General features: G+C 32.1%; 1 protein-coding gene across 9 annotated transcripts in view; it reads left to right on the forward strand.

The window, feature by feature from the left end:
* The first annotated feature begins 698 nt into the window (after window positions 1-698).
* Window positions 699-15,951, forward strand: part of LOC117209200 (ecotropic viral integration site 5 ortholog) — a 30,655-nt gene continuing 15,402 nt past the window's right edge. For 5 of the 9 annotated variants that reach the window (XR_004487871.1, XR_004487870.1, XM_033450906.1 and 2 more), the window contains exons 1-2: window positions 7,412-7,463; window positions 14,115-14,395. Coding sequence is in view for 5 of the 9 variants with exons in the window: in XM_033450906.1 (XP_033306797.1) it covers window positions 14,331-14,395 (65 nt within the window). In the remaining 4 variants the exon portion in view is untranslated. Of the gene's footprint in view, window positions 776-1,361; window positions 1,605-7,411; window positions 7,464-8,247; window positions 8,349-14,114; window positions 14,396-15,951 lie in introns of those variants that run through there. The other 4 variants (XM_033450908.1, XM_033450907.1, XM_033450910.1 and 1 more) reach the window with 4 other exon arrangements.

Below are 15,951 nucleotides of genomic sequence, written 5' to 3' on the forward strand. Positions count from 1 at the left end.
TTTATTTATTAAAAGAGGAACATTACATTCATTACACTTAATTGTCCATTGATGATAAAGAAAGATTAGCGTTGAACTGAATTCGATTAATATTATCGACGTAAGGAAGATACCACCTAATAACAAAATTCGCAATCACTTAGTTGCCAACCCAATAGTTCATTGACCCAAACAAAATTCCCGGCATACAATATTTCAATTTTCTGCACAGCTTTGAATGAAAGAGAAGCCATTCCGCTTCAGCCAATCAGGAATCAACTGAGTAAAGTTTTGGCGCGGAGCATCACTGTACCGTCGAAAAGCGTGGTGTCAAGATGTGATGTTCTCTGAAGTGGGTAATTTCAACTACGTATGCTTCTGTTAGTATTCTATTATCTTTTATCAGCTATTTTCAGGCTTGTTTAATAATAATATGTAATACGTCCTTATTTAATATTTTATTAAGTATTGTTATATCGAAATTCTATAGTTTCTTAAACTTATTCTAAGTGTTAGTTTTAATAATAGAAGCTAATAGCTTGTATTATAAGCTTTTAAGACAGAATTTGAGTTTAATTATTGTTTCATTTTAATACAATTAGTTCAATTTTATACATTAATTCTAAATTTTTGATTACGTTTTATACAGGTCACTGGTTGAGTGCGAAGATGGCTTCGAAGGGATAAGAAACGTACAGACGTCACAATTAAGGATGATTCGGTGTAGAGGATGTAATTTGATGACATTCGATGCAAAACATTTGATATCGTTTGATTTATTTTAACAAAGATGAGCGTACGTATACGTTTATATTGCTTTTTAACTGATTCACATATTGGTATCCAACTAATATGTAATATGATAAACAATTATATAGTTTGTTAACGATGTAAAACATAGATTCATTCAATTTTTATTATATTTACACAAGGAATTGAAGTTTGAAATAACTTTTATATTTTTGCTACATTTCGATCACGAATTCTCTATGCGTAGTTATTGCGTGTTCTTTTGGTTTAAACAAAAATCTTCATTATTGATCAATTTTCTATCTTTAAACTTCAGATAAATAATTTTCTTTAACTTCTAAACTTGGATTTATTTAAATAACATTAACTAAAACTAATTTAATAAAACAATTTTTAAATTTCTAATTAATTTTATAGTCTTATCATTTTAAAGGTTTTATCACAAATAAACAAAAGATTATTTAAATATTGATTAATAATCAACAATTACGAACAACATTTTCAATTAAAAGCGAGCGTATTATACATAACATATAACATGATGTTAGATAAAATTATAATCATACGAACTAAAATATTAGAATTTTATGATGTTTGAAATTCGCGGCAGAAATATTAAACAGATTCCCGCCTACGTTCGTGGTGTATCAAGACGGATACGCAACGTTTACCATTGCCAGATTGTAACATTTGAAACGTTGGCAGCAGTGTAAACGAACGAATCTATCGTGATGACAATTTTAAGTGGTGACAGCCGCGTATGTGTTCCTCAGCTTCAGAGTAGCATTATATACGTTTTTGCTGACACGAAACATAATTTTCTTAGTGCGTGATTTGTTTCATAAGAAGCATATGGAATATTAATCACACGTAAGGTATGTGCTTTACGATAATTTTAACGGATATCAGAAACAGATGGTCGTCGTCGATTTCGTTTCGCCTGACAGTTTGTTAATATGGACAAGTGCCACTCTGACAGTTTTCCTCTCTCGTAGTCGTATTGTTAGGCACCTGTTACCGATTCATCGTTATTTACATTCCTGTTATCTGATTCTCGCCACTTTATTATCGATTTACGTTTCGTCTGCGTGAAAAGCGGCACGATGTGAATAAACTGTATGTGGAGTAACGTTTAATGATGTCACGTTGGAAATATTTATTTCTTCTGGTTTGAAATGAGTTTCAAGTCAATGAGAGTACATTTCGTATTTTATATTTTCATTTTTCCTAAAATAAATTACTATAGAACTACGCTGAGATGATGTGGTTAATAATTGATTTAAAGATATAAGGACGCTTTTAAATAATAAATGGATGTTGGAGGTTGTTTTTTTAGACTATATTAGGATTGAAGTAACAAAATAATGCACAGTCGTTATTTTTTAATAAGATTGTAATTAAACATTGTTATACTGTGGATGTGCTAAATGTGCAAAATTATATAAAATTTATATGTTATGCATTTACATGTTATTTACATGTCATATAGAATTTATTATTATATATCCAGAGTAAAATATTTGAAGAATGAAATGAGTTTCTACTTATGTTCCATTTTGTTAATTGTGTTCACAAAACTATAAATTCACATAAATATCCATTAAATATTGTATAAGTTAACTCAGTTCTTAAAATTTCATGTGGTAGGTGAATTTATCCTTTAGACTTTAGATGAATATTTAATATAAAATACTAATAACTATTATTTCATTAACATAATTTCAATTTACATTTAAACTTGTTTGTTATCAAATAAGTATTAGATCACATATTTATATTTTTATACTTCTATGAATTTAATTAAGAAAATGTAACTTAAATAGACGTATGTTTTAACTATTAAATATTAGAATAAGTATTTCACATTGAATATTTCATACATTTTCATATATTATGTGCATTCTATATATTCTTGTATTTTCAAATTTCCAGTGAATGGACTAATTATAAATGATCTAATTGGAAGGAACTTTACATATTTGTAAACTTTATATATTCGACAGGAAATGGAATGAAGAACCTGATCGATAAATGCTTCGTTGGAAAATAGGGCTATGTGTAAATACCTTTTGTAGTCACTTAATGGGAACTACTCAATAAATCTCTGCAATCATGTGGAAAGCAAAAATACGTGTGACTAGACTGCAGCTGTTCATGCATTTATGGCAATTTTAAATGTATAAAATTGGACAGAATGCACATATTGTACATGAATACCAAACTAAAGTATTCATTATAACATTTAGAGAATAAAACAAATCTTTGTTTAGGTTTTATTCCTTTAATTGTATTTATAAAAATTTGCATAAACATATGCAAATCATTGTAAGGTAAAATAATTTTCTTTTAATTGCCCAATCTAACGATAACAGAGTTCATTTAAAAAATTTTATCACAGACTGACGTCTACCAAATTTAAAGTGAATCTAAGTTTTTCAGATTGTTTCTGCCTTTATTTTGAGGAAACTTTTTTCATTAAGCTTCATCACATTTTATCCATACCAGTGCATTCTCATTGGAATTTGATTGCTGAAACCGTGCGAAAGAATTCTTTTTTTTTCAAATCATCGCATTCCATGGTGTGCAACGAGTGTGCTTTCTTCCTCCCCCCGCGCGTTTCCCGGTCGCTTTGTTTGCACATGCATTTGGACGATTGCTTTCCACGTATACAACCGCGTATACGTTGTGTAACCGTAACGGTAAAGCGATCCGTCATTCATCGTTACGGAACAATTAGGAAAACATATTGTAAGGAGCATGAAGATCCGATGTAATGCATCAAGCGCAGATCGAACACTCCAGAATGCGGTGGTTCATGAAAGTATTTGAAAACTTACGATAGAAAACTTATACTTGGGTGATTCGTAATTCATAGTACAAATGGAGTCAGGAAGATTTCATGGCTCAAAATAAGACAAAATAAGAAGATCAAAAACAGCGAGAATTGTGTCGGAGGCTTTGTTTTTGAGAAAATTAAGTTTGAGAATTTGTTTGGTACGCGTGTAGCGGGCTAGTTTTTGACTAACATATTCAAATTTTATTTTCTCCAAAACGAGACCTTAAACGATAGAATTTCTTATTCTTCATTTTCGACTTATTTTCACGTTTTGAATAACTTCTTGTAAATTATCCATTCATGTCCAACTGAGAATTGGTAAAATTCACGTATACCGCACAAATTGTCAAAGTTGATTTTCTCAAAAACGAGACCTCCAACACAATATTGTTATTTTTTATTTTCGTCTTATTTTGAGCCGTAGAATATCCCTGATCCCATTTGCACCATAAATTACCATAAATTTGGGCCATTCTGTATACTGTATGTATTATATAAAACATTAAAAAATTCAATTACCGCTGTAATGAGACACGACCGCCATGATTGTATTGGTAAAATTTGAAACCAGTCTGAAAATGTACATATATCTCACAAAAAAATGTCCATACAGCATGAATAGCGATCTTAAACATATAATAAGTGTTACAGATAGTTCACTGAATATCGAGGTTTGTTAACATAATGGATAAACTGTTTAAATAGTTTTGTAGTATTTGCGAAATATATGTATAAGTATACTAGTATTAAATATTTCATAATTTTTATATATTTTCAGATTAGTTCCAAATATTACCAATGGTGATAGTCCCGCCTGATTGCAATGCGAGTATTTTATTTAACACACATAATATACCGATACAAAATTTCTACGTGTGTTTAGATAGTTTTGTGAACCAGTGCAGCCAACGTAACGAATTTGTTTCGGTAAACAGAGACCGGTGAAAGGTTCGTTGCTTTTTTCCGCGTGTAATTGTTCCTTGCGCGAGCTGATACGCGCTTTTTCTACGATTTCATTTTGGATCCAGCTCGCTGAGATATTTTATCGCGTTTCTTTTTTCTCCTCAACCTTCTTAGGGCTAATTATTGCTTCAATGTCTCAAGAAATAATATCAGATATTAGTCTAGAATACGGCAAGAAATTTAACTGCAGTTACGCAATGAAAAATAAATTATAGTTACGTAATTACGTATATATATTTTTCAACGTATCAGGTGATATAACTTTTTCCATTAGAAAAATGTAGCAGCCTGTTATTAAGAAAAGAGTAATGAACATAATTTGTTGAAATTTTATTGGGAATTTTCAAATTATAAAAACAAAGGATTCTTTTTTTATAGTTACATAAACTTAAATGTTCACAAAGTTAGTAAATTCTCATTGGATTTTTCTATGAATGATGGAATTTACTGTTTAGTTTAGTTGAGTTTTTCATTGAAAATTTTACAAGTAAGGAAATAAAAGAATTTCTTATATATAGATTTACTTTTTATAATGCTGGTCATTGTTTTCTCATTGAATTTTCTCGCGAAGTTCTATTTAAAAGATACCAATTGTATAAATAAACGAGTTTACTATAGTTATACAGAAGACTAATTTATCGGTTCTACAATAAAACCAATCGATTTTGCCTCGTTACAAAGCAGAACCTGCTATACATGAAACGTATGCTTTTGTTATTAATTGGAACTCCAATTGTGGAACGAGAAAGTTAAGAGAACCTCTATATCTATAACTCCTTTCCTATAAACTTTAACAACATTCGCTATAATTTATATAAACCGTGACTGTAACTTATTTTTGTAAAATATGTTTATCCTCCTCGGTATCGACGAAATAGTAATTAAAATGAAACAAATATTGTACGACATTTTTATTATATATTTATACATGGTATTTTTATTACTTCATTACAAGCGATAGATAACATGTAAAGGTTGCACAAATGCAATATTATTTAAAAATGTAAATAAACTAAGTTACTGTTAAATTAAGAAGAAATAGAATAATGTAGAGTAATAATAAACAAGCTATTAGTATAATAGATACATTACAAAAGTCCATTACACAAATAAATTCAACGAATGTGTAATTTAGTCAAAGTTACTGTGTTTATCGTCCGGAAGAATTTTCTATCTGATCTCGCTTGGTGAAGAGCGTTTCATTAAATTTGCGTATCAGAGGTCATTGACCAGTTATTTGATTTTTCGTCGAAATTTAAAATAGAATATCAATGAGAATGAATATTTCGGTCGATAAATGTTTTAAGAAAAGGACACTATCTTTCTTTCATTTTTCTCCAATTGAACGGGCATTATTTTCGATTCTCTATTATAATATAATATTGATAATATCGCTGATCTGTCCTCATTATTCAATACAAGTTTTTGAAGTCTTGCAGTATCGCATAAAAAAATATTTGTTCAATCTGGACAATTTAATTTCTTATAATAAAGAACGATATATTTGTATCAATATTTCAATATTCTTATATTCTCTTAATACCTTATATATATTTTCCAATATTTCAATAATTCCACTAATCTTCGCGATTTAATATCCCTCTCGTATAACGATACGATGTTTCTGGTTAATTTCTCCCATATGTCAGTCGCTCTTCAGTCCTCGTTGAAAAAAACCTACATATTTAAATTTTACTTTTTATCGTTCTATCCTCCGCTTTAATATGTTTGCTTCGCACATCTGGGACCCGAGGAATTGTAACATTTTTATTTATCCACGAAGTATCGTCCTGAATTTTAAAACTGTTCCTCCATAGAAAATAGCAAATGTGACTTATCGTATTCTTGTCTTAGAGCCTTTATGGTACCATAATATCGTATAAAATATCGTAAGCATCTGAACGACGCCGTTTCGTGAAATACCTCGACCATAGCGTCGCACATCACGAAAATTGACATCGGACTATGGTTATAGTAGACGCGTATTTGGACGAACTAGCGTTCTGACGAATGAAACATCCGAAAACTGCAATGCCTAGCACTCATAAAGATCTATAAACATATTTGATCACATCGACGTATTGGATTCATCAGAACCTTAATTTGTCCTAATATGCATCTACCTTAACTGTTAACCAACCGAGTGTGATCTTCATAATTTATTCGAAGTCAGATTTTTCTCTACAAAACCACGGACGAAATTTACACCGTGTATAAGTTCATCGAAAAATCTAATTAATATAACAGTGATATAATATAAGAAACAAGAAGCCAACAATCTTCTTGCAACGTTTCATTAACTCGTAAATTTTTTAGTCCGAATTACAGATAAATAAATAAAATAAAAATAGAAGTAAATCCATGGCGAGAGGAATTTTGAACTGCAATACAAAAAAAGAAAAAAAAAAACATGATAATATCGTGGCCTGCCGAAATCAACGGAATAAATACTTGATTAACTTAACTGAAGGATTAATTATCTCGACTGATCCAATGCCTGGCTTTGTCCCTGAAAAATCAACATAATCAATATCGCATTTCTTCGTAATATTTCTAGAGAAAATTTGCTATCGTTCCGTCGGCGGAATCGCGTAGGTTCTTTTATTTACTTTCTCGTTACGAAAGAAGAAAGAGAGGTCGGTGCGCATGTGAAGCATCCTGGCCTGCGCGGGCTCCATCGACCCTCAAACCATTTCGTATACGTTTCCAGTACGTGTTTAGCGATCCTACTGTGCCAGTTTGATCGGAAAAGGGAACGAGATAAAATCACCATCGATTGGCCAATTAACCGGCGCCCCTTGTCGGACAATCGTGCCTCGACTGCATTCGAGACCAATCGTTATCTCTGTGTGATATCGTGATATTACCGGTTAAGGCAATCGTCCACACCTGTCACGCCACTTGATCTCGATCCTCGTCTTTTCTGGTTAGACGTGTACGGTCGTTTCGTCGCAGTGAACGATTTTAGTTTATTTCATTCCGATTACTCTCTTTGTTATTTCGTTATCAACACGTTGACTGTCGTACGAATTTCATATACTCTGTGCTGGCAGCGGCGACAGATGTCGATGGTTTACCCTGCAAATAATGTACGTTCGATTTTAGTGTTTTCGAGAAAAAACGGTTTTACAAATTCGATGGTATTTTATAATTAAATAAGTACGTTCTGCAATGTGAAATTGATCGGCAAATTGTCCATTGATCCCTCTTAGGAACGTAAAATGACAAAGGTCATATTACGGTTCAGGATCGTGGCTCTTGAAAATCTCTCTCTGTGTATGTGTATATATATATACATATAAGTAGAATAAATAAAAAGATTATTTTTGAGAAATTTGCGAGATAGATGTGATTTTTATACGACGCAATGAAACAGCGAAGAATTATTTGTCACGTACAAAAATTCAAATTTCACAAAAAGCGGACGTACGATCTTTGTGCAATAAGCCATCGATACATTTGATTTGATAATATTTGATTTTTCGAAAATACTGTATCGTTCACTTCTTTCTCATAATGTTATTTGAGTAATTCACGTTGCTGACGATTGATTGGTCTTATCTTAATTATTCCAAAGAATTTAGTAACGTGGGCCACCGATGGCCACCGTGGCAGTCAACGTATTAATACGTATTTTTTCCTCTTCTTTATTTCAAATGCTATTATATCTAATTATAGGAGGGAAGAAGACGAAAGAAAAGGACGATGGTTGTCTTAAAGGGGACGTTTTAAAGGGGAGCGAGTTCTCGAATTTACGTAATCGTGTTTTAGACGATTGTATACACGGTGACTTGGAAATCGTGCTGTAATAGGAAAAGAGGTGATTCCCCGTGTAGAAACAAATCGAAATCGTAGAACGACGATCTTCAGGTATCTCCCCCAAGGATTCTCATTTGAATTAAGGGATACAAAGGGTGTTTGCATAATAATAGATCAAAAGCAATGGAAATTTCTCCAGTTTCAATCTCGAAGTTTCTTTGGGATTACTGAGATTAAATCGGTCGAACACTTACAAAGTAATTCACAGAGAAGATTTTACAATTTACGTAATCGTACTTTAGATAATTCTATGCCTGTTAGAGCAACGTATTAGAATTTTTGTTTAGAGGTTTTGTAAAGAGTATTCTACGCTCGTGTATGTGTAATAGATCAGTAAAGGCAGAGTTTAGAACGGAAGAGTTTAAAAGTTTGCTTTTATTCAGGTGGAAGACGGATTGAATTTAACGAAGCCCTGCGAGATCGTTTCTGTGGAATCTCAGAGTTTACGTAATCGTTCCTCGGACGATTATCTGTTCGTTAGGTTAATGTACTATTGCTGCTTTTATTTGGAGTTAGGGGATATATCAACATACGACATAATGGATAGAAAGTGGTTGAAGATTGGAAGCAAGGGTGTATTGGGGATGAAATAACAGAACGTTTTACGTTTGCTTTCTCTTTCGTGATTGAGATTCTGTCTTTCGCTTCTTTCTTATTAATCGCAGTTTCTTTCATACTTACGAAAGAATACAGTTCCTTATGTCGCAATTGAAATATTAAAAATAATATTTTTAACTTATCTAAATTTGTACATTTTATCGTACTGCTCGAACAATACTATTGACTTTTCGAACAATTTGAGTCGATCAAAAGGCTGGTAACTGTGAGCATCGTCGAGCCTCGATATTTATAAAAGTCGCATCACCGCGATATATACAGCGAGTCAGAAGCGATTCTAAACAGGTTTTTTCGTTACAAGCGATTTCTTCGTAGATTCTACGGTATATTCGACTCGTCGCTTTATTCCATTGTATATCGAGCAGAAAAGTGACTGCAGAACTCTATACGTGCCGTATATAAAACACGGAGAATCTTTACACTGGGTCTACATTGTCAGGTCGTTTAACAAAGTGAAACGCGATCGATCGTCTAATGTCTGATATAAATTGTGTCTTGTTAATCGCACAGCTTGTACGACTGTAACGTACACATAGGTTTTCCTATGGCATAGCCCTTTGTGCGATTTAAAGCATCCATTTTCATTAAGACGTTGTCGTGAACCAAATATACCGATGTCCTTGATGATTCTTAGAAATTATACTTTCTTATTCTTTCCATATACTTTTCTTGTGAAAACTATTTTTATAAATACTATTTAAACTTTTTTTTCTTGCAAAAACTATTTATATGTAGCACACGTGCTAGTCGAAAAGTTTTGGGATATTTCGAAGAAAGAAACCAACGAGAAAGATAAAAATGACGTACGTAGTTCAGGATGTAAATGACCAAGTTAGATTTACGTTAAATTTCGTTGTTGATATTAACGCTAAAATTACAATAAATTCGATATTAATAGCAAATATTAATACACATTTACGAGCATATATATTCCTCTTTATTTCGATATATTGCGATGGTGAATGCGTTATTAATTAAATCTAGACGTTCAAACGAAATTATACGTGTCTTTTCTTTTTTTCCTTGAAATTAAATTCCAGTTTCGTGACCATTTCGTCGAATAAAATATTCGTTCTCTTATCAATAGACATACATATGTACTACAATACCAAATACGTATCGTACGGTTTGGGCAAATATTGTTATTAACGATAAGCTTACCATGCTGTATACTGGAAATCGCTATCTTTTGAATAATTACGAACAATATACATTATCAGAGACACTTGTCGTGCCTAAACAGCTAGATATTATGTGTCTCTAACACGAATGTGGAACGTGAGATAGTCAGATACGCGATCAAAAAGTTCTGTCACACCTACAATTAGTTGTTACACTTTTGCGAGTGAAAACGAAACGGAACGTGGGTGGGAACCATGGGTCGGTGATCACGCGATTTTACCTTGCTTCTATTCTCAGAGAGTTTAGAATTAATTTAACGAATAGTCTTTACGTTATAACTGTAAAAAATGCTTATACACGAGTTACAAATATTATATATCTGTGATTATACAATCGCCGATAGAAGCACGAATTGTGCAAATAGTTTTAGATTCGTTGATATTTCTCAGTGTCTATATTTATTACTGGTTAATTTTTCATTGATTTATTATTGTAAATGTATTATTATACAGGGCTGTTATGCGGTACATTTATTGGGAAATTTCAACGAATTCTACTTTATTTGATTTTTTTATATTGCAAGGCATTTACAACGCGAGATAAATTAGCAAAGTTGCGATAAAATAAGTTGAAAATAAAAGCAACCTAAGGGATACAATGCGTTTACGTATATCGTTCTCTTTGTCTATTTGAAGTTTCAATATCGTAAAAGCTGCGCGAGAATAATAAATATGGGAATTTTGAAAGATATTGGAATTAACATGATTAAAGTAATACTTGATCAAAATAATATTTATTCAGAATGGTGACGTGTTCGAATGTAATTACGTGGAATTTGTAGCGAATAAAGTGATTAAGAGTAGGAAGAATAGACAATGTCGGTGGTAACGTTCTGTAATGAATTCTACGCGATCCATCATTCTAATTTGCGTTAATTTCAATGTAAGATATGAAAACATATTGGTCTTCCTTCTCATTAGCATATGAAAGCAGCCTTTTGTATGGTACTATACTTCCGATAAATGACTCAGTGTTCGCTTACCTCTTTAGGAAAACACGGAAAAAAAAATAAAAGAAGGAGAATGTTTCTACTTATTACGATTACAATTCTCTTTTCTGCTCTCTATTTCTGACACGTTTTAACGTATCCTCAGACTACCAATATGTATTTTCAAGGTTCTTCACTAAGAGGATCAATATGTATCGTTAATATCTATTGACAAATTGACTATTTTCATCGAGAACCCTGAAATACAACGATTATTGATTAAATGACAAATTTATCGATTGTCCGAGAGCACTTTTACTTCTATAAATCAAAACTACTAATTAACAGGTAAATAGTACAATACATAAATAAAATTCATAAATAATCTTCAGAAAATTATATAAAAAGAAAATTCACTATTATTAAATTTCATTGAGATACTTAACTTTAATTTCGTACTTTGTTAAATTAAACGCTACACGTTCAACGATTATTTATTTTTACTCGTAATACTATCAGTTTAATTTACACTGTACTGTCGAAAATAGCGTGTCAATATGTTAGATTTATTTATCGTGTCCTGCGACAGTCCACTGTACGTTTACTTAAATATTTAATTAAATATACAGGGTGGTTGGTAACTGGTGGTACGAAGTCGAAAATATAGAATAAAAAAATTTTTTTTTAATTTTTCCATCGAGACAACGATCTACAGTGTGATCCGTTATAACGAGACGCGATAAAGTGCACGCGTACCGAGCGAAAATTCAAAGTCGATTTTCTCGGAAACAAAGCCTCGAGCGAAAAATTGTTATTCTATATTTTCGACTTCTTTTTTCGCGTAGAATCACCCCCTTTCCGCTTGTACCACCAGTTACCAACCACCCTGTATAAATATGTAATATATTGTTTATTTTTGCAATTATTCTGATCTGTAATCATCAGTAGATAGTGGATTTTTATGCAATTTTATAATAATAATAATAATTTATTTTTCAGCTCTTCGATTATGAGAAAAGACTTGGTTTACGATTGTTATTTTTATTTGTCTTGTACTTTTAATCGTAAAACTTTTATGCAATTTTATATTTTTATGAATATAACTAGCGATTTGTCTCATGTATTTAATTTTATGACAAGTTTTCTACTTTAGATGTTTTATACATTTATGCATATTTTTGTTCATTCATGAAGCTCTAAAAAATGTCCTTATGAAGAGTCATATATATCGTTTTACATTATCTTTCACATAAAATTCTTACATTGTAACTTTACTAGGTATATGAAGTATATCTCAAGGTATATGAAATTTTAAACATTAATTGTAGAAAATATAGAGGAAAATTACATCTCTTCAAAGAACGATGTGCATGAGTACACATTTCAATGCGTGTATTCTCCATATTTTTGAGTCTTCAAACTTCTCATACATGCATATAAATCCGTATTCTAATCATCAACAAAGTATCATTCCAGAAAGACATCAAAGTTCAATTTTTTATCAATTAAAATTTCATTCTGCATACTCTCTTAACTTATTTTATTTTTTTATTATTAAAAAATTTTTATTCTATATTTTCTATATTTTATTGTACCACCAGTTACCAACCACCCTGTATATTATACGATATTATACAATACAATATTATACAATAGGATTTAATTTAGTAACACCGTTCGACCAATCGACTGTTGAGCGATCATTGAAACTATTTAAACGATATGGTTGCTGCTTGCGCAGATGTTCGTACACGCTTGAAATTCCACGGTAATTCAGAATACCGAGAAACGTATTATCCCATCTCGCAGCCGATGTATGGCATATTGCCAGCAGTGTTTCGCGCGTTGCATTTGTTCGCTAATTCATTCGCACGCGCTAATTGCTCGGCTTTCTTCTTGACCTTTTGTCGTTCGTGCGCGTCCGCTCGCTTCGAACTCGACTGGAAAATTCGAGGCACGAAAGTTTAAACATGAATTTCAGTCGTTTTTAGAAAAGATATTGAGCGATAAATGTACACGAAGAAAGCTGCAGGTAATAAAAACGAGCAAACATATGAATTGTGATGGTTGAAATGTGAAAAATTAGTTGCAGTTATTCCAAGAGAAGTTGTCGAACGAACACGAACGAGTAGTTGAGATATAAATTATGGTAGCCAAAGTGGGAAATATTTCGAGGAAAATTAATTCGAATGTTTGATAGGAATAACTAAAGGATTTCCTGGTTGGGAAAGGAACCGTGAAACTCTTCGATCGACTAGAGAAACTTCGGTCTCAAGGATAAAGTTGCGAAGCATATTAACGTTAGACAGCTGCATGAGTCATTTCGTAGGATTGCTTTGCAGATTCCAAGTAAAATGCATTCGTTTTATCTAGGATGGAAAGTAATGGAGGAAATTTAAAAGAAAGTTTAATTTCTCGTATTCTGACAATTTTCTACGGTTTCAATCTAATCGTAGAAACTTTCGTTCACGGAATTCTCACGACTGCTATCCTTATTTATAAAAATAAGTTTCTTAATTTTATCGAGTTCCATTGTTTTGCGAATTTGAAAAACTCCGCTAATTTTGATAGATTTTCACAATAATTATCTTTCCCGTCATCTCTTAGTAGGTGTTGTTCTTGCAATTACATTTCAAGCAAAAACCTAATATACAGGGTGGTTGGTAATTGGTGGTACAAGCGGAAAGGGGGTGATTCTAGGCGAAAAAAGAAGTCGAAAATATAGAATAACAATTTTTCGCTCGAGGCTTTGTTTCCGAGAAAATCGACTTTGAATTTTCGCTCGGTACGCGTGCACTTTATCGCGTCTCGTTATAACGGATCTCGCTGTAGATCGTTGTCTCGATGGAAAAATTAAAAAAAAAATTTTTTTATTCTATATTTTCGACTTCTTTTTTCGCGTAGAAACACCCCCTTTCCGCTTGTACCACCAGTTACCAACCACCCTGTATAATTCAATTTGAAAGATCTTGCGGTAAACCGAAGAAGGTTTATCGTAATTAACGTCGAAAAGTACGTAGAATAAATTTTTCCCCGTAGAAATTCGCCGACCTACTCGGGCAGAAAGTTATTCCAAGAAAAAGATGCTTCTGAACAATGCGAGTAAAATGGTTCCGGGGGAAATGGTTGGAAAATCGTGCGCTGCGACGAACGTTTCGCGGAAAGATGGAAAGTAATTTGGTAAATCGAAGGTGGCGTGTCTAAAAGTCGATTTTTCGATCGAAAGTTACGCGAGTGAGACGAGAAAATTTCTCGATGGTTCTTCGTGGTTTGCTGGCACCAGCGGCGGCGCGATGGACACGAAATAAAACAACGAAAAGGTAGAACGATTGCATTAATTGAAGTTCTTAATGAACGTTGGACCGCGTTCTAAAAGAGGACATAGGTGAAACATATATAATGCTTGTTACGTTACATATATAATGCTATGTTAGAGATAAAACGCGAAATTCAGAGAAATGGTGTTTTTAATTTAAAAATCGAATTGTGTAACCCTTTTCGCAAAATATTTGAATAACATCAACATTCTTTAGATTATGGACAAGGTTGGCTCGTTGAAGATATTTGATGCGAGCTAAAAAGTTGCAATTAAAATTTCAAACTGACTTGAACAATGAAACAACGATGAATGACAATTAGAAATTGTTATTGGAATTTTATTATGCTCAGGGTACATTGAAATACAATTGTAACAATAACGTGTATAAGTTTGATTGTTCGATCTTGCATGATCTTGACTAATTTTTGTCGTATTGTATCTTGTACCTTATACGTAAGAATTAAAAATGTTAGGATATTAATTATGAGACACGGAATATTTTTTACATTGCCGGATGTTCTCTTTTCTTTTTTTTTTTTTTTCAAACAATGACATAATATTGTATCAATTTATAGAGTAATTTATTTTCCTTGGTATGAAAAGCATTTCCTCCAATGAAAAGCATAATATGAATACAAACATTAATTGTGAGACACGGAATATTTTTTACATTGCCGGATGTTCTCTTTTCTTTTTTTTTTTTTTTTCAAACAATGACATAATATTGTATCAATTTATAGAGTAATTTATTTTCCTTGGTATGAAAAGCATTTCCTCCAATGAAAAGCATAATATGAATACAAACATTAATTGCGAGACACGGAATATTTTTTACATTGCCGGATGTTCTCTTTTCTTTTTTCTTTTTTGTTTTTTCAAACAATGACATAATATTGTATCAACTTATAAAGTAATTTATTTTCCTTGGTATGAAAAGCATTTCCTCCAATGAAAAGCATAATATGAATACAAACATTAATTGCGAGACACGGAATATTTTTTACATTGCCGGATGTTCTCTTTTCTTTTTTCTTTTTTGTTTTTTCAAACAATGACATAATATTGTATCAACTTATAAAGTAATCTATTTTCCTTGCTAAATATTAGCAATGCAAATCACCTGTCTTGTTGTTACGTTTCTTCGTATAACTTGCTCGAAAACCCTGTTTGTTCTATTTAGCGTGTTATTCGTTCATATTTAGACATACGCGTATAACAAATACGTAAAATAAGGAGTTGAGAAACACACGAGTCGGAGTTTTAATTGGACGTCTATGAAATCCATTCGTCGCTACTTGAACCTCATTGATCTTGCGTGAAACGATATTTTATTTAACGACGAACGATTTAATACAAGAAAATATAAAATCGATGTTAAGGCCGACTCGTTAACGAGATGTTTTCACACTTTTCCTTTTTATCCTTTTTTTGTTAATTAATTTCCACGTCGAAAAGGTGAGAGGTGTATACCGTACGGTTTATCGGCGATCTCTCTAACTGCGTAGACGAATAATTATACCAAAATAGAAAATAGTATTTCAAATTACACGCTTTTCT

Source organism: Bombus bifarius, unplaced genomic scaffold (assembly GCF_011952205.1).
Source record: "Bombus bifarius isolate JDL3187 unplaced genomic scaffold, Bbif_JDL3187 scf7180000008166, whole genome shotgun sequence".
Classification (NCBI taxonomy): Eukaryota; Metazoa; Arthropoda; class Insecta; order Hymenoptera; family Apidae; genus Bombus; species Bombus bifarius.